The sequence below is a fragment of the Rhipicephalus sanguineus genome, chromosome 6 (assembly GCF_013339695.2).
Source record: "Rhipicephalus sanguineus isolate Rsan-2018 chromosome 6, BIME_Rsan_1.4, whole genome shotgun sequence".
Lineage (NCBI taxonomy): Eukaryota > Metazoa > Arthropoda > Arachnida > Ixodida > Ixodidae > Rhipicephalus > Rhipicephalus sanguineus.
This window is the reverse complement of record NC_051181.1, coordinates 152,440,583-152,468,577: the sequence shown is the minus strand read 5'-3', so window position 1 is coordinate 152,468,577 and position 27,995 is coordinate 152,440,583. Positions and strand designations below refer to the sequence as shown.

At 44.4% G+C, this 27,995-nt stretch overlaps 2 protein-coding genes across 8 annotated transcripts in view; one reads left to right on the top strand and one right to left on the bottom strand.

The window, feature by feature from the left end:
- LOC119396811 (peroxisomal targeting signal 2 receptor) overlaps nt 1-27,995 on the top strand; it is a 521,060-nt gene that overhangs the window by 7,370 nt on the left and 485,695 nt on the right. For 6 of the 7 annotated variants that reach the window (XM_049417239.1, XM_049417240.1, XM_049417241.1 and 3 more), the window contains exon 10: nt 13-89. In XM_049417239.1, the coding sequence (XP_049273196.1) occupies nt 13-81 (69 nt within the window). In that variant the 3' untranslated portion in view covers nt 82-89. Of the gene's footprint in view, nt 1-12; nt 334-27,995 lie in introns of those variants that run through there. The other variant, XM_037664143.2, reaches the window with a different exon arrangement.
- Nucleotides 334-27,086, bottom strand: LOC119396808 (organic cation transporter protein). Its single transcript, XM_037664139.2, has 11 exons — nt 26,567-27,086; nt 18,192-18,414; nt 16,494-16,597; nt 15,699-15,853; nt 13,774-13,942; nt 12,354-12,465; nt 10,641-10,789; nt 6,647-6,861; nt 4,367-4,551; nt 3,314-3,450; nt 334-429 (listed from the first exon to the last, which is right to left on the bottom strand). The coding sequence occupies exons 1-11, from the start codon at nt 26,707-26,709 to the stop codon at nt 366-368; spliced, it is 1,656 nt and encodes a 551-aa protein (XP_037520067.1). The 5' UTR covers nt 26,710-27,086; the 3' UTR covers nt 334-365.

Genomic DNA, 27,995 nt, shown 5'->3' with positions numbered 1-27,995 from the left:
ATTCTTTTGTAGATTGCAGACTGCAGCTGGGACCAGACCATCTGCATCTCTCAACTTCCCGACAGTCACAAACCCCAGTGAAGAAAAAAAGAAAGGAGAAACGCTTGGTGTCAAAACAAGTCAGCGAATAAACTACTATGGTACAGTATTAAGAAAACAGGCCATGTCATACACACGGCTGCTCCTGGCAAGACGGCATGAAATTTTGGGTGTACTGTAGCCACACACCCAGAAATAAAGGAACAAAACACGTCAAAACATTGCGAGTGTTGCCTTGTCACTGGCAAAAAACAAGAGATCATTTAAATTATGACTTAATTTCTCGCAGAATACTTAAAGCACAGAAAGAAAAAAGGATGGAGTGATCAGTTCAAGGACGAATGTTCGATGAGAGATGTCCTCTCTTCTTCTGTGCTAAGATAGTAAGGTCTGAAAAAAGGCAAAGAATAAGAAAAATTTGTATGAAACAAGACAAACTTTTCACTCTTATTGAAATAAATGCTACTGCCTAACATTGCTACAGACTTAAAGTAAGATCTCTAAAGAATCACACAATGTCGCGTAACATCCTTGGTTATTCACACGAGGGAAGGCCTCTACTCAACGCAAAGTGAATTTATTCAAATTATCATCACACCGTATTACAGGGGACTGGTTGCAAGAGACCAGAGAAGATATTGTATGCAATGAGTGTCTTAGAAATGTATGCCAAGATGAAAAGCAGTGTACTAGCACCAGCTTGATTAATGTGATACTGCCTTCGTATACTTCTTGTCCACTGTTGTGTACATCACAAAGATCACGCGACACCAAAATGTCTCTCCTTTCATAGCGTTTCCGTAACATAACATTTTTTGGGCGTGTTGGTAAACGGAACTTGAAAACATATTGAGCGCTCACAAACAGGGACGAGAGGGAGACGACAACACAATGCGCTAACTTCAGCAATTTTATTTCCAGAAAACATCAAACTATTTATCCATGCACAGTGGCGCCACCAGTCCACCCACTAGCCAACCAGAAAAGCCAGCTTCCGATCTAAAAGGTCAATTGGTGGTGCACTCACACATGTGTCACCATTGCGAGAGATAGCTTGGGCTTCAATTATCTCTCGGACGTCTTTATCTTCATGCTTCGCCAGTACCGTGCAAGAATCATACATTGGTGCGCAACCACATTCCAAACAATGTACAGACAAATGGCCATAATTATTCTTGTTTATAACATTTAACTTGTGTTCGCAAAGACTATCATTAAGGCATCTTCCCGTCTGACCTATGTACTTATTTCCACAGGTCAGCGGGAGCTCGTAAACCACCTCTCGTACACAATCCACAAGAGGGTCGCGATGATTCTTGGAGCATCCGACAGCTGGCCTGCGGTACGGGTCCATCAAGCTACATAACCTGCCAAGTTTTTCCGGTGCTGAGAACACGACTTTGATGCCCACACGACTAACTATTTTCTTTAGATTATGCGGAGTTTTGTGCATATAACGTACTACTGCCACTCTGCTCCTACTTTTCCCCTGTTGCATGGCCGCGTCCTGAGGCCTACTGTCCAAGCGGCATCTTTTAAGCAGAGCCTCGACAACCAACACCTGTACAGACTCTGGGTAACCTGCTGCCGATAAACTTTCGGACTGACTCATAAGACTTATGGATCTTATGGTGGCAGGATTTCTTCAATGCGTTACCAAAACACAGATTGGCAATGCTTCTTTTAACGAGCTTCGAGTGAGCAGATTGGTATGGCAACAAAGGCTTATTAGCTCTGGGTTTACATTCCCAACACGTGTGCTGTTCCATGAATTCAAGTTCAATATCTAAAAACCGCAGCACGTTATCGGACGGTTCTTCAACTGTGATAATGAGTGGGCTAAGGCCAGCAGAAAAAAACGTTTTTGAGTTCATCTACCGATACATGTAATTCCTGCTCGAAGAGGACAAGGTAATCGTCCACGTATCTTACAACTTTGACCACCCTGTGCTCCTAGTCATGTGGATAGCTAGTCGTGTGGACATCAAAGTGGTGTTCTCAGCACCGGAAAAACTTGGCAGTTTATGTAGCTTGATGGGCCCGTACCGCAGGCCAGCTGTCGGATGCTCCAAGAATCATCGCGACCCTCTTGTGGATTGTGTACGAGAGGTGGTTTACGAGCTCCCGCTGACCTGTGGAAATAAGTACATAGGTCAGACGGGAAGATGCCTTAATGATAGTCTTTGCGAACACAAGTTAAATGTTATAAACAAGAATAATTATGGCCATTTGTCTGTACATTGTTTGGAATGTGGTTGCGCACCAATGTATGATTCTTGCACGGTACTGGCGAAGCATGAAGATAAAGACGTCCGAGAGATAATTGAAGCCCAAGCTATCTCTCGCAATGGTGACACATGTGTGAGTGCACCATCAATTGACCTTTTAGATCGGGAGCTGGCTTTCCTGATTGGCTAGTGGGTGGACTGGTGGCGCCACTGTGCACGGATAAATAGTTTGGTGTTTTCTGGAAATAAAATTGTTGAAGTTAGCACATTGTGTTGTCGTCTCCCTCTTGTCCCTGTTTGTGAGTGCTCAATACGTTTTCAAGCTTTTTTCATACCATTCACTTCTTCTCACATCTACATCAGCTCTTACCCCCTGCGACACGCATTATGAGCGACTATCCGTAAATGCGTGAAATTTGTACAGTTTGATGCCAAGGGTCTCAAGACAATAAAAAGCGAGTGAAAAACAGTTAGTTATGCCATATTTCTTCTTACAATGAATACAATTACCCACCCAAATTGCGTCCAGTGGTTATCTGCTGACAGCAAGCATACCCAAAAAAAACTATACTTCGAAATTCCTGCTGAAACACCCCACGTCGAACATCTCGTTCAACATGGTACTACTTTTACCGAGGTGATCATGTGTAGCAAACTATTTCACCCAAAAGTAATATATAAGAACTTTAGGTAACAAGAATGCTTAGTCTACCATTGGCTTAGTGTTTGTTGTTTCTTTACTGCCACTAGTGCGCAGAAATGGCAAAAGTAAGTTGCGTGTACAAATGTACACACTGTGTTGAAAAGGGTTAAAGTAAGCTGGCATCCTGTTTCTGCACACCCAATTGGTTCACAAACTTTAGGAATTGCAGCAGTCACACAACTGAGAAATTGTGTAGCCAATGACCGACCCAAAATGGCTTTTTTTCTCCTGAAGCAAGCACTTGTGACCAACGTGGTTGAGTGACTTTTGCGAGACGCTTTTGTGCATGCGTCCTGGATTTTACACTGCAGGCACGTGTCCATAGTGGGCATTGGGTACTCACGTGCCAAGGTTCTCCGCATCCTGCATGTTTTCCGGGAGCCTAAGGCCTTTGGTTTCTGGCAGAGCCAAGGTAAGGATGCCCGCCACGAGAGACAGCACTCCGAAAACTATCATGGGCATAATTGGGTGCACCTTGCCCTATTGAGGAAGAAGCAGCAATAATTTTATTGCAAACACTACTGTATGGATTCACATGGACTCGTACAGTAATCCATACTGTATAGGTCTGTATGTATCCACATGGATTGATGGCACGGTGTGGAAATCCGTATAGATTTTCTTGTAGCTTTGTGCTACAAAAGAGGTGGTTGTCAACATTCCCTTTTATAAAGGAGATTACCACAAGAAGATAACAGGTGAACTTCATGACATCAAATGTTACTATGTGAGGTTATTGTTCAGTTACATCAAGTGCTTTGTTTAGTCTTTTATGTCCCTTTATTTGCACATATTTTGCATACCTATACAGAAACAATGTGTGAAGGGAAGCCTATACGGGGGGGGGGGGTTGGGGGTTGGGAGGAGCAACATTGTTGAACTGTCACTTGATTTCGCACATGCAGGAATAGGACGCATTGAAATGTTCAGCCTATGGAGTTCCTGGCACAAGCTTGACACATTGTGAGAAATGCTGTCATGTGCATGAGCCAATGCATCCATCCAGTACCAATTCATGAAGTATCTCATAAAAGTGATCGCTCGAGAATATGACCCCAGCAACACCTTGTTAACATGCTAACATGTATCGCCTGCATCATGGAACAAATAATGAGACAGCTATATAGAGTTTGCACATAAAACACTACAATAAGGAAGCCCAACGCTTTTGTAATTTCCTACTGTGTGAAAGTGTACATCCGCTGCTTGTAGTTACCATGGGAAAAGCATGCTTGAGCCAAAATCTGCATCCTAGAATTTCTCACTCTTGACTCTTTGCTGGCGGATTGTAGTTAGTGTCTTACGTTAATTTTTTCTTGTTCCTCTTTTCAGAAAATTTCAATACAGATAGCTTAAAATTAATCATCTTCACGATTAGAAATATTGACATGCTCACCAGGTCATATGCAATGAATGGAGATGCAATAGTGCCTATACGAGCACTCATACTCCCGATTCCGATGGCTGTATTGCGATGAGAAGTGGGGAACACCTCAGCTGAATACAGGTAGATGATGGCGAAGGACGCCGTGATGAAGCACTTGCCAACAGTGACCAGTGTAGTGGACAGCCACGGTAAATCTAGTTGATGAAGAGCAATGCACACACACTTTTGCTTCGTAGCAGATGAACACTTATGGGCAGATTTACAAGACTGTTACCAATAGTCGTAGGTGGGCATTGACTTAGAGCTTTTCTTTCATTTAGCCAAGTACAAGTATCATTAAAAAATTTCATGTTTGAAAAAAGTTCTTGAAGGTCGCAGATTACGGAGGTGCAAACAGGTGGTTGCAAACTCAACCAGATGAATGCAACTATTCTTGCAGTAACTTCGCTGCTGGCATAAATTTTTGGCAGCGGCATAATTGTCAACATGTTGCCTTTTAAGTCTTTTTTTTGACAAGAACGCTTGTTTAACATGAAAAAGAACGTATACAGTAAAAGCTCGTTAATTCGGATTTCTAGGGACCGGAAAAAATGTCCAAATTAACCGAATGTCCGAATTATCGAATGGCCGAAATAAACACAATAAATGCACGAGTTTTTTCAACATACCTTTACTTAACAAAGTAATCGCGGATGCTTGTCTGTTTTCGAGCAGAAATTCGCGCGGACACAATTTTTCTGAGCCCTTCAAGGTGCTCAGCAGCTCGCATGATGTCTGCAGTACCGCAAAAGTTTCACCCGTCATCCACGCTTTTCGGTTGGCACGGTAATCCACGGGAAGATTGTTGATGTTCTTAAAGCAGCGTGGCTTTTGAACCTTTCCGATAACGAGAAGCGGCAAGCGCTCTGTTCCCGTCACGTTGGGGGATTAAAAGTACGGTTACTCGTTCCTTGCTTCTTGCCGCCGATTGAAGGATCCCCTTTCATCACTCATCACTTCTTGTCGGGAGAGCCCGTTATTCAGAGCACGCAAAATTTCTACTTTGGTGGTGAATTCCTTGGCCTCGTACTTGGGCCGCTTCGCCGGCGTTGCCATCAGCGGAGAGTGCGGTCGCACAAGAAGTCAGCACAAAGGCACCAGCAACGATCAAGCTAAAGCAGCCGTACTGAAACGTTCCTCGATAAATCGGCGATCAACGATGCAGCACACCAACGGGAACAAAGCAACAAAACCCACACGCGAAAAAAAGGCGTTGAACCAGTCTCAATCCAAGCCAAGTCGATAATTGATGTCCATGGCGATGCTGCGTTTGAGCTTCACTTTTGTTCCGAATTGTTCTTTTTTCGTTTTCGAGCCTCGCCAGCGGCCCGAAAGTCGCCGAATTATCCGATTGGCGGTCAAATCTGTCCGAAATAACGAGCGACCAGTCTCATAGAGTGATGCGTATATTTACAGGGACCAGATGACGTGTCCGAATTAACCGATTTTCCGAATTAACGAGAGTCGAATTAACGAGCTTTTACTGTATATGTAATTGTGCTTGGACGAAGCCTCACAAGACATAGCTACCATTGACGGGTAACTCAGTATTGCAAAAAGGTTCTGGTGTATACTGGAATACAAATCACGCTGAAACTCTTAACTAGAGTAGCCACTGCTCGTAGTAAGACCTGTGGCTGCGCTAGTTGGTTCCTACTTGCAGAACAGTGAAGCCAACACTTGGGATAGGGAGGTGTATGAGGAGACGCTAGACATGCACTAAGTCGCAACTAATGTTTGTGTTTCGATCATACCGCTCGCATATATGAAGAATGAAGATGCAAAGTTGCGCAGGCCTTCGATGTGCAGTGTGGATTGCACAACCTTGCATCTTTACATGTGCGCAGTGTGATCAAAATAAACGTTAGCTATTACGAGTTAGCACTTGTCTAGAGTCTTCATCGTGCACCTTCTTGTCCCAAGTTTTGTGCTTTCCTATTCTGCTAGCTACTGGTCATTTATGGTACACACTTTTGGATGACAGTAAAACGAATGAGAGAAGGGATAATATTTTTTTGTTAAGAGAACACGAAACCAACTAGCAAGCCTTGAAACCAACGTACATGACTTAATTTTGCATTCTGACGCCGTTAGAACACAGCTGCCAGTTCCGATTGATACATTTGGTGTGGGCATCTTATTCATCCATCATAGCACATTACATACAGCACGTTACACATTACAATAGTATGTTAAAGCACATTACGTTCAGTGGCTTGAGTGCTCGACAGTGAAAAGTAGTGCCTTTACCTTCTGGAATAAAAGGCACAACGACGCAGAAGAGTCCGGCCAGCAGCAGAAAGGCGGAGAGCATGACGCGCCGACCACCGTACTGCAGCGATATGACAGCCAGGAACACCCCTGGAATCTCTATCAGTGCCAAGAGCCCGAAGCTGTGAAACGTCGAGCCACCAAGTGTATCTGCGCTGAGGCTTAGGCCGTAGTAGACCATGGCATTTACTAACCTGAAAAAAAAAAAAAGTAAATGACAGAAGAATGTGTGTTCAGTGGCAATTTTAATACAGTATTTTTGCGTGTAAAGTGACATGAGAAGTACCTACTCCCGGGGACATATCACCAGAACATGGGCTCCACAGTAAATTAGTCTCTGCTCCGTTAACGCATGGCCTTCCTAATTTGGTGGATAAACGCGTAGGTCACAAGAGCTACTACTGGCTAAAACATTTAGTTGCTGACCGTTTATTCGGACATGCTCGTTTATTCGGACACCTTCCCAGCACCGCCACTTATCCCACTGAAGTAATGTAAATTCACGACCGAAAATTCAGACGCCTCACTGTGTGTTGTTTAATTTTTCGGACTCCGGCTGGCTGAGTGTGACGACGAATGGTATGACAAGCTGTCCGCGTTGTTTACAATATTTTTGCTAGGTTGCCAGCACTGAAAGGTTGCACTGGCTATGGCTGGAGATGGTGCCAGTGTAAAAATCCACACAGAAATTACAATTGCAGATCTTGAAGGCTATGTTTATTTTCCTTCCGGCTTTAGCCAGCCGAGTATCCATTTAATGGCTACCACGGTCAAACCGCAAGCCAAGCCAAGCCGCGATCAGAGTCAGCTAGATGTGGCGTGTGGAAAAGACCGCGCTTATGACATGGATGAAGAGAGAACTACACCATGAGCGCTGCAGCACGAACTAGCCCGACGTCGTTCCCTTTTGGCGTTTGAGGGCTTTTGTTATCTGTTGTTTCTGTGGCTAAGCCTGATCTGCGTCTTGTGCTTTGTGTCTCGCTCTCATTTGGTGCTTGGCGTGTGAGGCCTGATCTGGTGAAATGGCTCCGAAGCCACCCGTTCCATCTATGCCATCAGTACTAATGAAAAAAATGTGGCTACTACAAGACACTAACGATGGTGAAAAAAGCCATGATCATTCACCAGGTTGAAGGCGGCCGACTTCAATCCAATGTTGCTCGGGTGTTTTCACTGACTCGGACGATGATGAGATCATTATTATTATTATTAGGGTTTAATGGCACGAAGGCTACAATGGCCATAGAGTGCATCGGTGTGATCAATGACTATGACTATATGTAACGTGGCTGTAAAGGGCCTAAAATGCAGAGCACTAAATGTGCGTGATATTATGTATATATATATATATATATATATATATATATATACATAATAAAATTATACAGTGCCAGAGTATTTGGCATGGTGATGTGCCAGTTAATTTAATTTTTGCATGATGGTAATGCTGGTATCGTGAGCAGTGATGACAGAGTGCATAACAGATAAGAAATGTTGCATATAGTGCCACAGTAACTCAGGGACTGCAAATGTATCTGATGGCTTATACAGAGTGGCCCTACCATGGTAGGGTCTGACAAGCCACCGATATCACCAAAATAAAGGCTAGCCTTGCCCTCAGATAGTCTGTCAGGTCCTCGAACCAGCGCAGGTGGACAGCGACTCTGACAATGCGCCACCCACACCACAGTTATCAAATGCAGATTTAGTGCAGGCCGTAACAGCGTTATTGACAACCTACAGTGATGGCCAAACACTGGCTGAAATAAAAGCCGAGCTTGTCGTCTGTGAGCGTGCTTGTGTGCAGATGTGAAATGACAAGTTTTTCTGGCCACTGAGCCAGTAAAGGTGCTTTTATTCTGGTGAATCTTTTTTTTTTTTTTGGACTCTCGGTTATTCGGACTTTTCGGCGGTTCCCGCCGAGTACGAATAAACTGTCGGCGACTGTAATTAGAGCTTTGTCTCGTGTACCAGGACTTTCATTCCAAATGCCTTAGACGACCTCCGCACTGGTTTCAGTTGAACTTGTTGAGCTCATCTTAGTGTTTCTTCACCACTTCTTGAAATACTAATGTTAGTAACAAGGACATTGCAAGTACACTGACAACATGCCCCTCCAAAAAAAAGCTTGAAACATGCTATGGCTGGCTAAACTTCTCATAGAGCTTGTGATAATGTAATAATGTCTGCGGTCTTGCATGCCAAAACCACAATACGATTATGAGGCACGCCGTAGTGGAGGGCTCTGGAAATTTCAACCGTCTGGTGTTCTTTTAACAGGCACCAATATGGCCATGCCAAACAAATATCCAACCTAGAGAAAAAAAAATGTTCGATGGGTGACTACAGTGGGTAAATGCGATGAATTAGCACGCGCAATACTTTCCCAAATGACAATATGCTTAGGCTTAATGTTCTAAAATAAGGAAGTATCAAAGCGAACAGATATCCACAAGAGATGACACATCCACGCACTCTTGTGGGTGTCTTCGCGCTAGTACTTACTTATTTCATGATGAACCAACTTGCCCAAAAAGAAGCATTGATTAACGTACCGAGTAAAAAAATAATCTTTCGGCTCCTTTTGCATCAAGTGCGGAAGTCTTGATAATAATAATAATAATATCTGGTGTTTAACGTCCCAAAACCACGATATAATTATGAGAGTCGCCGTAGTGGAGGGCTCCGGAAATTTCGACCACCTGGGGTTCTTTAACGTGCACCTAAATCTAAGTACACGGGCCTCAGACATTTTCGCCTCCATCGAAAATGCAGCCGCCGCGGCCGGGATTCGATCCCGCGACCTTCGGGTCAGCAGTCGAGCGCCATAACCACTAGACCACCGTGGCGGGGCGAAGTGGAACTTCACTTTTTACGAAGTCAAGGCTACTTCAAAAAGGCAATTTAATATCTAATAAATGTTGCAGCTCAAGACTTTTGGACCCGAAGGTGGCTGCATTTTCGATGGAGGCAAAAATGTTTGAGGCCCGTGTACTTAGATTGAGGTGCACATTAAAGAACCCCAGGTGGTCGAAATTTCCGGAGCCCTCCACTACGGCGTCTCTCATAATCATATCGTGGTTTTGGGACGTTAAACCCCAGCTAAAAAAAAAAAAAAAAAAAAGTTCCACTTAAGATTAATAACTAGTGGGTGGGGTGGGAGGTGAGCTTAGTACTGCCATAGTCAAGGCCAGAAGTGATATGCTAGGATTAATTTCATTATTAATCTTTCTACAGTTCCTTATTGGCCTTGCTGATCCTCGGATCTCACACACCAAATGGCAAATCTGCAATGGCAGTGTAAATCTGCAATGGTCAGCGAAAGGGTCTAGCGTAAGTATGACATTACTTAGAGCCATGGCCAGTGTTGCAAGGAACCCAGGACTCCAGTCACTTGAAATTACATGTGAATGTGTGCGTGTATACACACACACACGTCCACACGTAATTAATAACATTGTCTGTTTATTCAGGGTGTGTATACACACATACTCTAAATAAAAAGACACAGTGTTATTCACCCAAGATGTAGAGTTGGCAAAAATATCTGCATTTACCATTGATTGAGGCATTTAACTCCTGCTGCCCTTGCTAAGTATGTTAGACAATTTTGAACAACTTATGAATGTCATGCAGTATTGTGGGTGATATGATATGCATTATTGTCCCGGCCGCTGACCCGAAAGAGAGACAAGTTCGATTGCGACCGCATTTCGATGCAGGTGAAGTGCTAGAGACCCATGTACTGTGCGATGTCAGTGAACATCGAAGAACCCCAGGTGGTCAAAGTTATTGGGAGCCCTCCACTACTGCAACGTCTCTCATAGCGCGAGTCGCTTTGGGACATCAGACCCCACAAACCAACCAACCAACCATCTCTCTTTCAGTACCTGCTTACCTCCTCCATGAACTGTTACGACAGTTTGCAGCATTCTACACGGACGATCAGTAGAATACACTGAAAGTGACTCGCCAGTTTAAGCTCACGTTGAGAGTTCGGCAACAAAGCCGTGCAGTCCTGAAGAGATCAACCAGTGACGAGGACGATGAATCTCTGGCTGTGTGTGTCGTGTTGTGGCTGCACGGATCTGCGCAGGACCCATTGCAAGCATGGCCAGAGCCCTGCAGGTCAAATTAAAGTTTTGTATGTAATACGCACGTAATGCATCAGGTTTTTCAGATAACACTTTCAAAAGTTCTCAAACATACGGTTTCTGAGTTGAGTTGCAGGAAATATGGCACCATACAGTTACATTGCTAATGTGGGAGTTGTTAAATGGTGCATGTTCTAACAAAGAAATTAAAAAAATTGAATAGAGCACTTGTCCATATACATTCTACATCATGTTGCAGATTTTTTCAACAGCGTTCTACTACAGCCCCTGCAAGAACTTTTATTAAAGGGTCACTAAAATTAAACAATAAATTAGTTTAGACTGATAAAGAATACTCTGCAAACTTTAGTGTTGTTAACTTCACCACTATAGGTTTACTAATAATACATGAGAAAATCACTGTCAAAAGTCTCACTTTCAAATTTCCTGCCGAAATCTACGTTGGTGACGTCACGGATTTTAGTTTTTTTTTCACATTTTGGCCACATTGGCTAAACGAAATTTCCTGAAACTCGGTATGTTAAGTCTCTGGCTCCTTCAGAAGACAATGTACTTCATTTTTACTGATTAGGAACTACGGAAGCCCTGGTAGACGCCATCAAAACCTATGGTGTTGAAGCGACTGGTGCAGGAACTTGAAGGTGGCGACGCCACCCACATTTTCTTTTTGCACGTTTTCTCACTTACCAAGAGTCTCCTTGCGGCAAGCGCGGTGATTTTGGAATTGTGATAGAGTAACTAATAATATGAGAAAATTTTGTTTTTTTCTTTAGTGTCCCTTTGAGCGTACTGGATAAAGAGCAGGACAATTTTATTGTTTTAGGCATCTAGAAAGGTTGGTTCACACTAACCAAATTTCATGCAAGCTGATTATTCGAAACACTAGTAATATAATATGACTGAGAACTTTCAACTTCGTTTTTCTCTTTTTTTTCAACCTTATGCAGTCTTGGCTACTTGTGCATAGGAGTACTTAAAGTGGCTAAATCATGGTCAAATTCTGAATGCACATGTAAAACAGTGTGTAAAATGCAAGTATATTGGTTGTGCTGTAATTTTCTGCAAATTTGCTTACGTGGCACCTTATTAAAGCAATCGCTGCAACAGAGCTGACAGAAAGCTACATGACAGCTTATTCCCAATTATTTTTTTTACATGGAAATACGCAGTCCATCTTTAACACTATTCTAAACTTAGCGTGAAACCCGAAATTTTTGTAAGAGACCCTACTCTGACCACTACCAAGAAGTGCAGGAATGTGAGAAATGTGTGCAATTAAGGTATTTAAAATGGTATTTTAATACAGTATACACAATTGCCATCCAATTTCCTATATTACTGGCAAAAATAGATCTTCCTGTAGGGGTTGAAATGAAACATGACAAAATTTTATCCTTCTTGCGATTTTCCTGTGGACACTGCTTTCTGTGCACTGCTTTACGTTCACACCAACCAAAAGAACATGAGTAACTGTCAGTACAGAGGATTCATAAGCTACGCGCAGCTCACACGTAATGTTATATATTTTATCTAACAGCTTGTGCTCTCGCCAAGTCTAGACACACACTCACCAAGTTGGCAATAGGAGCCCTGTTGTTCCATCTGGCAGCTCGATTTATAACGGCAATTGCTTCAGCCTCCTTTTTGTTGTGCAGGCACCATGCCAAGCTCTCGGGCAGAAGCCTACAAAAACAAGAACAAATAAAATAAATAATGCAAATTTATTGCAAACATAGGAATATACGTATTTATTCGAATCTACGCCGATGTTTTTTTCGAAAAAACGATGTGCGAAAGTGGGGGGGTCGGTGTAGATTCAAGTACAATGATTAAGTTTTTTTCTTCTCCGGCCTTGCGAATTTTGGGGTCGGCTTGGAATCGGGGCCGGCCTAGATTCGAGTAAATACTGTATGTGAAGTAGATTTTTTATCAAGTGGTGGGTTTGTGCAAATATTCAAAATTTAGAATACTGAACCGAATAGTGCACCGTTTGATACAACTTTCATATCAAATAGCCGCGCATCAAAAACATGAATGTTTTTCAGTAGCTTTCAAACTTTTCAAAACATCAACCACACCGAAATAAACACAGGTGAAAAAGTATGATAAATTTCAACCCCACCGGTGTAGCATAGGCACTGAACATCAGCGCTTGCATAGTGTAGCAGAGTACATCATTCGGAGAGCCTGACTCTTGCAGCTACACAAAAATTGTTTGCAGTCTCTGAAGGATTCCGTGCATGTCAGGAATCTGCTTATTTGTTCCCGATGCCCACTTAGTGCTAAAATTATAAAAATTAAAATGTGAACGTCATGTTACATTAGTTTACAAATTGCTGTTCGATGTTCAAAACACTTCCGATTCAATTTCTTCTGGCACTGTTGAATTCAGGTGAGATTCTATCTGAAAAATTGGTATTTGCGATGCTATAAAACCAAATACAATGTGTACAGTTTTTATTGTCACCTGTGCAGTATGTAACATTTGAATTATGCTTTTGCTACTTGTTTAGCCATGAGCCATTCACAAAGTTAATGCATTTAGCTGGGCTAGCTGGTACTGACTCGAATTCATAACACTAGCAAACACGCACACTACAGACTACACAGAACGACACACGACAACCACTGGCGATTGAACTTGTAAAGCGAGCTTGTTGGTATGGCATATCTTTTATTACTGTGGCAGTGCAAGGACACAAGAAAGGCACATGACACACACAGAGCAACACACACACGACGCGCACACAGAGTATGCGTGTCGCGTGTGCCATCGTCGTGTGCCTTTCTTGTGTCCTGTTCCTTTCTCTACCATAGTAATAAAAAACAGCTAGCTGTTGCCCTGTGTCGTTCTGTGTCATCTGTAGTGTGCGTTCACTAGTATTATGCATTCACAGACACCACACGTCCCTCTCACTCTAGTAGGAGCACACAAATACTATTTTTCCTTTCCAACAGCAAATATTCAGTTATAATTCATGTAAGAAGTACCAGTAGTAGGGCAAAAGCAGGATCGTGGGTGCTGCTAGGGCCATGGAGAGATGCCTCCAGTTGGGTAGCATGTAGGCAGCTGCAGCAAGCAGGATCTCGCCCACAGGGAAGGCTAGCTGGAAGAGCAGCACGCTGATCAGTCGCCGCGATGGGCCTACCAACTCCACGGCTGCAGAAAAATTTCATGTGTTGGAACCACAGTATGATTATGAGGCAGAGGCACACCATAGTAGGAGGGACACCATATTAATTCTGACTCACCTAGGGGTCTTCAATGCGCACATAAATTAAATTACATAGGCATTCTTGCAGTTTGCCCCCAATGAAATGTGATTCCGAATTCTGACACTGAGGGGTGAGCCCCCACCTTCCCCGCCACACATCTTTGAATAAATACACCTCTATGGCAAAGAGTTAACTGCCATTAAAGTGAAAAAAAAAATTATGCAGAAGTGTAATTTCACCCTCTCAACCTACTACTACTGCTACAGAACAGCCGGTAGTGTGGTCTTCACATGCTGTCCTTATATATCCTACGAAAGTCAAACATTCTGCTACGTTCATTCTCTCCAGCTTTGGCAATAATAATATCTGGGGTTTAACATCCCAAAACCACGATCTGATTATGAGGGACGCCGTAGTGGAGGACTCCGGAAATTTCGACCACCTGGGGTTCTTTAATGTGCACCTAAATCTAAGTACACGGGCCTCAAACATTTTCGCCTCCATCGAAAATGCAGGCGCCGCGGCAGGGATTCGATCCCGCGACCTTCGGGTCAGTAGTAGAGCACCATAACCGCTAGACCACCGTGGCGGGGCTCCAGCTTCGGCAAAAAAAAAAGGCGGAACTATGACGAAAATTATTTGCCAGCAGATTTATTTCACTTTTTGTGCAGATCAAACGCCTTCGAGTAGATGCTAACCAAAGTTCGCGCATGTACACAGCCAGGGGCGTAGCCAGAATTTTTTTTTTTTTTGGGGGGGGGGGGGGGTTCAACCATACTTTATGTATGTTCGTGCGTGTGTTTGTATGTGTGTGTGTATATATACGCAAGCAAAACTGAAAAATTCCGGGGGGGAGTTAACCCCCCCCCCTCCTGGCTACGCCCCTGTACACAGCGGTCTACAGTTAAAGGGAACATCGAAGCGTGTGGCGGCCGCTCGGAGCCACCGCCGACTGGCGGCTGCAACGAGTTTGGCGCAGGCGCTCTGATGTTTCCTTCCTTTTTTTAGATCACGTGAATGCAAGGCCTACCACAAGGTTGCTTCACAGCATCAACGGTGCCATAGCGGTGAAGCAAGCTTGCCGTCGACATTGAGAGATCGAGCGCAAAACGAGCTCCGTGGAGACTTCTCGCCTGTAGTCGGTGAACTTAAGGATAACAGTTAGTTTATAGGCACACTGAAACAATATTGTTAACGCAGGATGATGTGTTCTACTTCATGATGACAAACAGGTAGAAACGTGTGATAAAAAAAAAAATCCCGCACAATGGCGGCGTTGCAAATTTTCATTGCACACTGGAAGTCGTAATGCGCCGTTTAGAGTGTGTTTTACCAAAAAAATTTTTTTTCTTATCAGTTAGTTATTTAAAGAATGAGAAGAAAAACTGAAATGTCCGGTCACGAGGCTGCCATCAAAAAAAAAAAAAAAGACATGTACTTCACTCGTTTGTAATTTCCACATGTCATAAAGATGCGCGGAATTGCGAGCCACGAAAACTTCGAAAATTACGCGGTCGCACAGCAGGAGACGATATTACAGCTATCAATTTTGTTATTAAACGATCAGTAGGCGCTGTACACAACTGAAGAAAAATTCAAGCGCGTGCCATAGAGTGAGTTGGCTCACTCTGAATGAGACGAGCAGTACGCACAAAACTGTCACACGGTGGTGACTGAACTAAACGAAGGAATTATCTTACCTAGGACGAAGGACGCCTGGTAGAGGGCGGTAGATCCCATGGCCGTCATTATGCGCGTCATCGTGAACTGCGCGTAGTTGCTGGTCAACACGGTAGCCCACGACGTTAACAAGAACACAGGCGGAATGAACAGGAAGCAGATCCGGCGTCCATATCTGAAAACGCGAGTGCCGATAATGCTAAAACTTTTGACAGGCACGGTCTTTGGCAAAATCCAAAGAGGCAGGCATCAGCGTACGTCCTCCATGGTCAAGAGCTCACAAAAATGCGCCTGCAACCGTACCTATCTACCAGGGCCACTATTCTGCATTTCTGATGCTGATGCCCTTTTCTTCTTTCTGTACGACAACAGTGGTCGTAGTGACGCTCCGTCCATGTTATGTATGGTATCAGTTGGCCGTGAATGGTAGATAAGGCGAAAACATAGAATCGAGCGTATAACGGATCGCAATACTGGCCCAGTTCCTCTGATGGCTAATATGTGCTACTATATATGGCCAAATTTCGCCTAGTACTGGTAAATGTTGCCTAATACGTTATTTTTGCTACCTCTTGGCAAATGTAGGCTAATGCTGGCGAGTGTGTGTTGGTCAAATAATGGCTCGTGATGGCTTATTTGAATTTTGCGATTACTGAGCATGGATATTACAGCGGCAGTTGACCGAATTAAGTGAAAGATTTTCACTTAAGTTTATTCGCTGGTTGCCTAACGCACTTGGATTTGTTTGTGCAGTTGAATTTTTTAAGTCCTTACTAAACATTAAGAAATAGAGATGTACATACTCTTGTACTTACCGGTCAGATATATGGCCAAACAGCACCGATGCAACCATGACGCCCACCATAAATAGAGATTGCGACGTGCTAGCTAACCAATCATCTTTGCAGACCAGGTTGAACTGGAAGGCAGCAGAGAGGGAAAAAAACAAAAAAAAATTAAAAAAAAAACGAAAGAACGCGTCACATACAACGCACGTGCGCAGTCCACAAGCACACGTGCTTCGTACCATGAGGGGGCGAGAAAAGCTGAATAAAGCAATAGCCGATCGATGTCTGATGATCTGGGTGAATCGATATGATAACCATCATGACTTCCCTTCATGTCAAGGTACAACGCTCGCACATCATCCTACACAAGAACCGCTTGACAGATTTCGCTAATTTGCGAGACTCGAAATTGCGCGCGTTTATGAGATAATGGTTAATCGGATACCGCATGGGTGCTAACTTTCGTGTAACGACGTAGAGCTCAGTCGTTGCTGCATACACAATGAGCGCGGACTGCGCTCATCTTTACAGCGCGATCTGCTAGTGTTCTGTCTAATTTTAATTAGTCCATTAAGCAAGGGGCATACCAATGCTCTTTTATAGTTACGCATTTGGCCGCTGGGCGTGCAATGATCAATATACTAATAATAATAATAATAATAATAATAATAATAATAATAATAATAATAATAATAATATAATAACAATAATAATAATAATAATAATAATAATAATAATAATAATAATAATAATCTGTGGGGTCTTACGTGCCAAAACCACAATATGATAATGAGGAACGCCGTTGTGGAAGGCTCTGGAAATTTCGACCACCTGGTGCACCTAAATCTCAATACACGGACCTCTAGCATTTTCGCTTGCATCGAAAATGCTGCCGCTGCGGCCGGGATTCGACCCCGCGACCTTCGGATCAGCAGTTGAGCACCATAACCACCAGACCACCGTAGCGGGCAAGCAATGATCACCTACAAAAGTAGTTGAACGGCAAATCGGCGACGTTGCCTGAACAGCCAAAAGGTCTGCCTGAATAAACGGGTAAGTCTTCATGACACTTAAAGGGGCCCTGCAACACATTTTCAGCATGGTCACAAAACGCTGCTGATCGGTATTCGAGGCTCCTGAGAACACACGAGCCCAACATTACCGCGCAGCACGCAGCCTAGAATTTAGAATTAATTTTTAAAGTCAGCTAGAAATCGCTCCCTCTTCTTTCTTCATATGATGCCATATACCCAAATTCACGGCCATTGGCTGATTTGAGCATCGTTGGCTGTACAGTTACTGCGCCCGCCACGGGAGGCCGCCACGTGCCCTCGCGATCTCATTGAAGGTTAGCCGCGCGTTCAAAGAAAAGAAAAAAAAGAAAAAGTGCTCAAGGTCATGACGCACGCGCGACGTGACTTCCTTCCCCCGTGCCATCCCTCCCTCCTTAGCTTTCAGCGCGTTCGTCGGGACGAGAGTAGAGAGAAAGCAATTACAGCGTGTGACAAATCTCTTAACTCCGCTCGTACTTGATGGATTCAAAAAAATTTTGCGGCGGTCGATTCATGAGGCATTAAACTCCTCTAGTGAAGCCATTCGATGGTTACTCGGAAAAGTGTTGCAGGGCCCCTTTAACAAGCGGCACCTGTCGATACGACAGTGCTATGTTACGCAAGACACACACATATAGCAATGAATATACAGATATATAGAAAAAGAACGCACATCGGTGACGATTGTGCTGTCAAACTCGGCTTTAGAGTAGACCCAGCGGTTGCACCGCTGTGACGTACTCAGGAAATCCTCGGGCGTGCAGCTCTGCGATGCCGAGATGTTGCGGTCGTAGCAGTAGCACTGAGCTTCGTCCAAGCTCCCGTCGGGGATGGCGTACGTCGACCACGGCTCGCGGAACTCCGTGCCGTTTCCGTCGCAGCCGTCGATGAAACATCTTAGAGGAACAAAAATGAAGTCTTGGTATTTACGAACTGAATTCTGGGGTATCGCATGCCAAAACCATCACTGATTCTGAGGCGCGCACGCCGTGGCGGGAGACTATGCATTAATTGGCACGTCGGAGTGGGCACGTCGGCTGGCGTCCAGTGGGCACCATGTCAAATCCGTTCCTCTTTTTAATGCAGTTTGCTTTGATCGCCTCGACTACGGAAGCCAGCACAGCGATCACGGAATCCACCCCTGTTCTACGAGCAAACCAGCACGGAGACTGCGCAGACGTATTCCTGAATCTGCGCGACGACTGGGGACACCCGTGTGCAACTTCATCGATAACATCGACCGAAGATATAAAAGCTCTGCCTCCATCGGATTTCTTCAGTGGGCACGTCGGCTGGCGTCCAGTGGGCACCATGTCAAATCCGTTCCTCTTTTTAATGCAGGTTAGTAACGATGCTTCCACAATTAAAACCAATGACCCTTGCTTTGTCCAGCTGCCGTGCCCACGGAGACTCATTGAAATGTACTTTATCGCCCGTGACTTCGTGTTGTCGCTACTCATGCTATGTGGTGACGTCGAGTCTAATCCAGGGCCTGCCGCTCAGCAGGTTCTAGCTGAACTGCTTGAGGGCCAGAAAGATATTCAACGAAGGCTGGGGGATATTGAGGTTAAATTACAGAAGGTGGACGAAGCTACATCTGCGATAAATGAAATCAAGAACTTAACGCGCGACCTAGACTCACGAGTTGCAGTTTTGGAAAGAAAGCTTGTCGACCTAGAAGACTACAGCAGACGCAACAACCTAATTGTTTTTGGTATAGCTGAGAAACCAAACGAAACGTATGAAGAACTGTCGCAGCTTGTGTTGAAAGAAGTGTTTTCTGATAAACTCGGCATAAAAGTAATTTCGGCAGAAAGAATTCACAGATTGGGTCGGAAGCAACCTAACAGGCATCGACCGGTTATTATCAAACTGTTCGATCACCGTGAGAAACTAAACATACTAAAAAATTGCTTTAGACTAAAAAACAGCAACTACTCCGTATCGGAAGACTACTCCCCTACTACAAGGCAGATACGCAAGAAACTGTGGGAAAGCACTGCAGAACTTCGTAGGGCGGGTCAGAAGGTTAAGCTAATCTCCGACAAGATAAAGATTGGCGAAGAATTGTTCATTTGGGATGATGCGCGACAAGAGAGAATCCCGGCGCATGATAGCAGTGATAGGAAGAAAAAAAAGCAGAGAAAGCAATGAATTGACACCAGGCACAATGAATCAGAAAACTTAACGCTTTTATGTTTGAATGCCCGCAGTCTTGTAAACAAGTTTGTCGACTTCAGTTGCCTAGTAGAGTGTCATAATCCGTCAGTTATATGTGTCACTGAAACCTGGCTTAATGAATCTATCTCTGAAAATGAATTTCTGCCCCCTGGTTACTCGGTTATTCGAAACGACAGGTCGTGTGGTCGCGGTGGTGGCGTGGCGCTCTTTATCAAAAATGGCATTGAGTACGCGACACTGCCTGACCTCCTTGAAACGGAGTCTGTCTGGTGTAAGGTTAGGGTATGCAGTGTGTTTGTGGCGATCGGCGCTGTATACCGGCCGCCAAATGAAGATGGCAATTGCATATTGGCAATCACTGACTATATCGTAAAGCACAGACTTCACGACCGCAAATTGATCATATGCGGGGATTTCAATGCTCCCCACATTAACTGGAAGTCCTTCACCACAACCGGCCGTGACAAATTTCTCTGTAATTCTTTGATTGACTTCGCTGTATCCCATGATTTTACTCAAGTTGTTCACAGCGCCACTAGAGGTTGTTCAATCTTGGACCTTGTTTTCGTTACGGCTGACCTATTGAATGATGACTTTGAGTGTGCAGTTGTAGAAGGTCTTTCTGATCACAATGCAGTCTTTGTTAATTTTTCTGTTACCTGCGAACTTAAGAAGCCAGAATGCAAAGTTGTTACTGATTTCTCACGTGCCTACGATGAAGGTGTACTTTCCCTGTTAGCAGATTCCTATGACAATTTTCTGTTTTCCAGCAACACATGTGGTGTGAACGCGTTAGTGGAACACTTTGGTGCAATTGTGTCCGAATGTATATCTAAATTTGTGCCAAAGAAATGTGTCAAGCGCAATTCTAAACACCCATGGTACAACAGAGAAATAATACAGCTTATTCGCCGCATAAAGCGACTACGTCGCCGATGCCGCTCCAAGCCAAACCATGATTCTCTCCTGGGTACGTTAAAAACAACACTAAAAAATAAAATGCATGAAGCCAGAGACTTCTATTACAATAATACATTGTCAACGTTCATCAGGGAAAATCCGACTAAGTTTTGGAAGACAATTAGTCCATCTCCCACCAGCCCTTGCTCATTCATTATTGAAAACGAAACCTGCTCGGACGCTCAGAGGATCTCAGAAGCCTTCAATAGTTATTTTAAGTCTGTGTTTACCGTTGATAACGGCACTGTTCCTTCTTTTGTCCTCCCCTCTGTATCGGTAGCTATTCCGGATATTGAGTTAAGTTGCTCTGGAATTCACAATCTCTTACTAAACATAGATATTACTAAAAGTGCCGGTCCAGATGATATCCCCAACGCTTTTTTGAAAAGGTACTCTGAATGGTGTGCACGGTACCTCATAATTATATTTAAGAAATCACTTGACTCCGAACGGGTTCCGCGAGTTTGGAAGATCGCCAATGTTGTTCCTATCTTCAAATCGGGTAAGAAGGAAATCATTTCTAACTACAGACCAATTTCATTATTATCTACATGCTGCAAGCTACTGGAGCACATCATTCACAAGCACATTATTCAGTTCCTAACTGACAACGATATCCTTTCACAGCATCAGCATGGATTTCGCAGCGGTTTTTCCACGGTTACACAGCTGATCGAATTCACGCATGACATCGTCTCATCACTTAACAACCATGAACAGATCGACGCCATCTTTATTGATTACTCCAAAGCTTTCGACAAGGTATGCCATAAAAAACTTCTCCTCAAACTTCGCTACTTTCTCACAGGCCCATATGCTGACAAATTACTTGGCTGGATTACGGATTATTTGCACCTGAGGAGTCAGTTCGTTCGCTACAACCACGAACAGTCATCATCAGCTCATATTTCCTCAGGTGTCCCACAAGGCTCTGTCTTGGGACCCCTTTTATTCATAATTTACATTAATGATGTCGTTCAAGTTGTCACTAACACTCCAGTTAGGCTACGTCTATACGCCGATGACTGTGTTCTGTATTCCAATGTGAGTAGTGTCACTGACCAGGTTTTGTTAAATGATGTGTTTTCTTCTTTTTGCGACTGGAGCATAACGTGGCAGATGGAGCTTAATTTTCAGAAAACTGTGTCAATGACTTTTACCAATAAAAAGGAACCATTGCAATTTAGGTACGGCAATCCCGATCATACACTAGTAAACGTTCAGGAATTTAAGTACCTTGGTGTTGTATTCTCTCCAAACTTAAAGTGGCACAAACACGTTGACCTTATTTCTGCAAAATCGCTTAAGAAATTGGGTTACCTAAGAAGAACGTTAAAAGGCGCCACAAAAGAGTGCAAGCTTATAGCCTATAAGTCCCTCGTCAGGCCTCTTCTTGAATACGCGTCAGTTGTATGGTCACCACATCTTGCAAATGACAAAGATAAACTTGAGTCCGTCCAGCGAAAAGCAATCAGATTTATTTTTAATCGCTACGACCGTAACTTCTCCCCTTCAGAGCACTACCACGTTTTATCGCTGAATAGTTTAGAACACCGACGCATGTGCGATCGGCTTATCATGTTACATAACATCGTGCACAAATCTGTCCGCATAGCTACACCCATTTCTTTCACCGGTCATACTACCCATGTGACCCGCCGATTCAATCCGCTGAACATAGTGCCGTTCAGATGTTATATCGATTGTTATAAATACTCTTTTTTCCCGTGCACAGTTGACACTTGGAATAACCTTGACAGTTCTTTGAGACGACTACCACATGTACAGTTTGTAAAACAAGTGTCCAATTATGTATTTTGATGTTTTAATAGTTTCTTGTTGTTCTTTTTGTGTTTCCTGTAACCACTCCTGCAATGTCTCAGACATGAGACAGCAGTATCTGTAAATAAAATAATAAATAAATAAATAAAATAAATAAATTTTGAGTACTTAGCCCAGGGTCATTTAACGTGCACCTAAATACAAAAGTACACGACCGTATTTGCGTCTGCACTCCCCCCCCCCCCCCCCCTCACCCCCATCATCAATGATTTGAGGTAGCCATGACTGGGAATTGAACTCGCGCCATTGCTCTAGCGCATATGCAGTGTGCTTCAAGAAACGTGTCCGAAAATCCTCAAAAATAAGGGAAATGCGATATTTGCTCGCTGTCTTCAGAAGTTTTGTATGGTGGCCGACATCTTAAGATGACTAGAGACATCATTTATGACAGTATAATTAAAGAAATTAAAATGATTAACTTTTTAAGTAATCGATACAGGCGCTCGGGTCAGATGGGAGAATCGGAGCCCTTCCTACGAAAAGCCCATGGTCGCTTTCAGGTTTCCAAAAAGTAGCCACTGGTAATTTTCACAGAGTGATGAAATGTGGCCAGTTTCGCCGGCGAAACTGAAACGCGGAAGAGCGCGACTGGTACGCTCTTCCGAGACGTCCAGAATGAGCGGGCGTCGCTATACATTAAACCATCGATTGACTTCGGTTCGTAGAGGCGGGTTGCACTCAATTGCTATTACAAAACGCATGGTGCACGTACGTAAAAGAATGCAAAAGAACTCCACTGCAATCGTTGTCGTGAACAGTGACGTCACTCATCTTCTAGTTGCGCTCATCAGCGCTTGTTTCGCTATCGCCAGTGATTTTTGTCAGATTTCATCAGCTTGCTAAAATAGCAGCGTCCGCTTTTTGGAAATCTCAAAGCTGCAATCGACAAAGTCTTGTTGGCATCGATTAGTTAGATTTAATGAAAATTAATTGTCTATGTAATTAATTGCAAAATTGCGGAAATTACGACGTCTAATCCTGCATCACACTCCAAAACAACACGCTTAAAAAGTTTCCGGTCGGCTACATCATTCCCAGTTTTTTCTGCACCTGAAATTTGTGGCGCAGAAGAGAAGAAAGCTACGAAGTGAACGCGCGGGTGCGCAGCATTCAATGGAATAAGCCTTGCCCCTTCATTTTTCTTTTGCTAATAAATTAAGCAAAATTTCTATCGCCTTAAAAGTTAAATATATTGAACACTAACTTCTTCCTTCTCAGAGTCCCTTTTATTAATACACGTAGTGAAACAGTTTAAGAAACACGTGATGCTGTGAATCGGTTTAGATTGATAAATTATACTCTGAGAAATCTAATGTCGTTAACTTCACCATCATAGGTTTATAATTAGAAGAGAAAATAAAGGTCAAACTTTCTTTTTTGAATTTCGCGCCGAAATCTCCGCGCGTGACGTCACGGATTTCAAATGCATTTTTCGTATTTCGGCGACATTGCTTCACCGAAATATCCTGATACTTGGCATGTTAAGTCTATGGCCCCCTCTGAGGACAGTGTACTTTATTTTTACGGATTAGGAACCAAGTAGGACCTTAGAGACGCCTCAAAGTCTGTGACGTCACGGCGTTTGGTGCGGGAATTTCAAGGTGGCGTCGCCACCCGCATTTTCTTTTCGCGCGTTTTCTCGCTTGCCAAGCGTCTTCTTGCGGCAAGCGTGGCGACTTTGGTATTGTGAAAGAGTAACTTACTAATATGAGAGAAATCGCTTTTCTCTTCAGTGTCCCTTCAAAGCCGACACGTCAAAGTAGCTTCGCGGAAGAAGCGCTAATAAATGTTCCGTGCTATCAGCGTAAGGTTATCTACAGAGTCATCAAAGCGCTAATCCCTGGACACTGTGACCCTTGCGCTCCAGCACATATAAAAACCAAAGCTAAGCAAAGAAGCCGATACCCAACGCAGGCGAGCCTTTCGAAGTGCCGCTCGGAGAATATCCGGCAATAAAAAGTATCTCGCGGATGAAGATAGCAGCACGACCGTTTTGCAATTAGACACGCAGACATGAGCAGCTACGCAGAAGAGAGGCAATTTGGACTGCTGACGAAGCTCGCACACAGGATCGATAACTCATAAAAGAGAAAAAGTGTGTTGATGCGGACTTGTTGGTACATACTGAAACTTGAAAACGGCGCTAGGACGGGACGCAGAATAGAAGCGACAAGACGAGGCGCTGACTAACAGCGAGTTTATTTCGCCGCAGCGGAATATGTACTCTTGGGGAAAAAAAATACATAAAAACTTTGAAGACGCCATTTCTTTATGGCACATGCGCGAAGATTACATACATTTAGGCTCCTTTTTCAGCAAGTCTATGGAACCAATGCTTACGTTTGAGTCATTGCGCGTGTGAATTACGTGGGCTTCGAAAGCCTCTCCGGCGCATTGATCCTCTATCTTTCCACAACCCTTATGTGATCAAAGTGTGGCGTGCAACATACAATGCAGAGCGAGATTACTGATTGTTCCATTCTTCATGATGCATGCATGCTTCGTTTAGGCGACGGCCTGTTTGCACAATCCCACAAGATAGCGGTGTGTCATACACTACCTCCGATTAGAATTCAACGATAAAAAAAGGACGCAAAACAGCATTTTGCTATGCTAACTGCGGTTGTTCGTGTCTTGTTTTGTGCGTCCGGTTTCCTGACAAACGTTGCAAAATGTGTGAACTGTGCGGGAGGACCAATTGGCCCGCAATCGCCGGGGGGGGGGGGTTAGACTTTCCCACACTCAAGATATAATAAGCTTAATCCCAGATATAAGCTTATGAGTGCTTATATCTTATATCTGCTTATAAGCAGATATAAGATATAAGCACTCAAGATATAAGCTTAATCCCAGCTACGCCTCTTCCACGTAGCAAATATTTTTTCTGGCGTTGTTCCGGCGAGCATATGGCTTGTAGATTTTCGCACTATGCACAGAAAGCTGGCAAAGAAATTTGATGATGGAAGGAGACGGGGAGTCAGTTTACGAGTTCATTAACACGCGCTCTTCAGCGAGGGATCTACAGTACGAATTTCCGTTGTCACAGCAAGCTCTGCATGAAAAGCAATGGTATACATACAAGTTGCAATGATTTCCAGTTCGAACAGATTCCTTGTGGCATCATGATACGAAACGTCTTAAGCACAAAACCAGACGAGCTGAATTAACGCTGATTTGCGTGCATAAATCGACAGAAGAGAGCACAAACGGAAACACGTCGTCTACGTCTTGGCGCGCTCATATGATTGGTCTCCATACGAATTTGACCAATTCGAATATTCATCCGAGCAAAATGGCATGCAATTATCGAGGAGCACGTGGTTTCACCACGTGCACTCGTCTCTGCACCCCTCCGTTCTCCTCCCTTCTTAACACGTCAGAACATGCACAGACGAGGGTTACGAATGATTATAAACGCATGGATGTTTGCCGGCTGTTACAGGAGCGGAGCAGCCAATGATCTTAAGGGAAGAGTGCGCATTGAAAAATACACATCGTATCATTTTCCGAAAGTGGTTTCGTGCTTCCGATGGGACGCGAACCCACTCGGACGCACAAAGGAACAAAAATCAATATACAAAAGAAAGCAAAAGAATGCGGGAGATCGAGCCGCTTTTCCTTGGCTCAAAGCCGTTTGGCCACGCATAAATCTAAAGCTCCCTATATAACAATTGGCAACCTGTTCGTTTAAGCTGGTTGGTACATCACAAAACGAAAACAAGTGAAGATATACCGCAAGACAGCGCTATGGCCTGAGGTTATTTTCTTAGTCCTACGTGTACACGCTGTTATATATTCTGCTGTCCAAGTCCCTGTTAATTTGTGCGCGTCACCGCTACGGTTCTCAAGTAAACTGCAATACGCATTGGAATCCGGCAAGAATCGATCTGACACGAAAGATGCTGGGACTAATTTCCTCGCACAGGCGATTGAACAGTCATCGTTATGCTTACGAGTAATCTTCATTCAAGTTCAGCATTCAAGTTCAGTTACGATGACGTAATACGGAGACCACGTGCGATGATGAGAAAGATTAGAGAAAGCAAATCCGCCAACACACCATACCTGTGGTCGGGTGTGGCCGCCAGAAAGACGTGAGCCAGCTGATGCGCTCCGTTCAGTATGGGCGGCAGGCAGGCCAGCATCTGCACGCAGAACTGGAACCGGCCGTACTCGCCGATATGGTCCAAAACCTTGGCCAAATCCATGATGGCGACGTTGGGCGGAAGGGCGCGTTAGCATGCAACCGTGGGCCGTACTACTAAAACGGCGGTCGTTGTTGAGGCGTCAAGCACGTGCGCTGCCAGACAGCCAGCAGCAACGATGGAAACGTTTCTTCGTCTCACGGTGTCGTGTTCGATGCTCGCCGAAGAGCAGCGCACACAGGCGCGCGCCGGCAATAGTTTCAAAGTGCAGGCGGCGTCGGTGGTGTCCCGTGACTGTTGCGGAGCGCCCGTTGTGGGAACTGTCACAACGGCGCCATGGCTACACGCACTAGCAGCAGCAGCTTGCGGCAAACCGAATGCTGGAACGCGAGACAGAGCTCGCGCCGCACCCGGTCGCGCGCCTGACAACACTGGGGGGCGCAGACACGGGCCAACGCTGGCAGCAGCCAGGCGGATGATCGACACGCTTATCTCCCGTGCATCGCGGCGCCGTCGGTCGTTGATGAAAGGATGCCGGCGGGCGGCACAGTGTGCTCAAGAGAAGATTCTGCACCGTCATGCACACAATCATTTCCCGAAAGTGTCAGCTTCCAACGCTTTCAACCAGGGGCGTTCGGAGGGAGGGGGGTTAAATACCCTTTATGTATGTATGGTCGTGCGTGTATTTGCATGTGTGCGTGTATATATACCAATGCAAAATTGAAAAATTTCGAAAAACATGCCACCCTGGATTGTTTGACCCCCCCCCCCCCCCCATTGGTTACGTGCGCGAAGGCTCTGAAAAATAATAGCTTAGCTTAATTACGTACTGAATACTAACTACTGAATCAACTTCAAACATTTGGGCATACTGCAATACATTTTCTTAGTTGAAAATCTGAGAGGGCATTCCAAAACGACCGATCCCAATTTTCTGTGGCAACGCTGCGCGCTGACGCACGCCTTGCAGGACCCAAATAAAGTTTTTCAATCAACCAACCAACGCACATGCTGCGTGATTTTTTCCGTCGTTTAAATAAAGCCCGCACAACATGAAATAAAACCACGTTATTGCGCTCATGCGAGCAGTTACGCTACCGTTTTGCAGCGCTCTCAAGTCTCAACCATGCTTCGAGCGAATGAGCGGACCGTGGCGAAATGAGCGGCCGCGGCTCTACGCTAGGCATCGGCTTCACCGTGAATCAGCATTTTTGACAGTGGCACACGCCAGGGGAAGCGCCGTCGTCCCTGATAAGCGATAGGCTGACGGTCCGCGGGCATTAAATGGCTGAGTGTATGCGCGGCCCGCATGTCTCTCGTAGAGAAATACAGAAGCGAAAAAGGAAAAG

What these genes read in the sequence shown, in the direction of transcription:
- LOC119396808 (XM_037664139.2), bottom strand. Translation starts at nt 26,709, where the DNA reads ATGGATTTGGCCAAGGTTTTGGACCATATCGGCGAGTACGGCCGGTTC. An exon ending in ACAGCACAATCGTCACCGAT is followed by an intron (nt 16,598 to 18,191) that starts GTGCGTTCTTTT and finishes GCTGCCTTCCAG; the next exon opens with TTCAACCTGGTCTGCAAAGA. An exon ending in CTGCTTTTGCCCTACTACTG is followed by an intron (nt 12,466 to 13,773) that starts GTACTTCTTACA and finishes TTGTTTTTGTAG; the next exon opens with GCTTCTGCCCGAGAGCTTGG.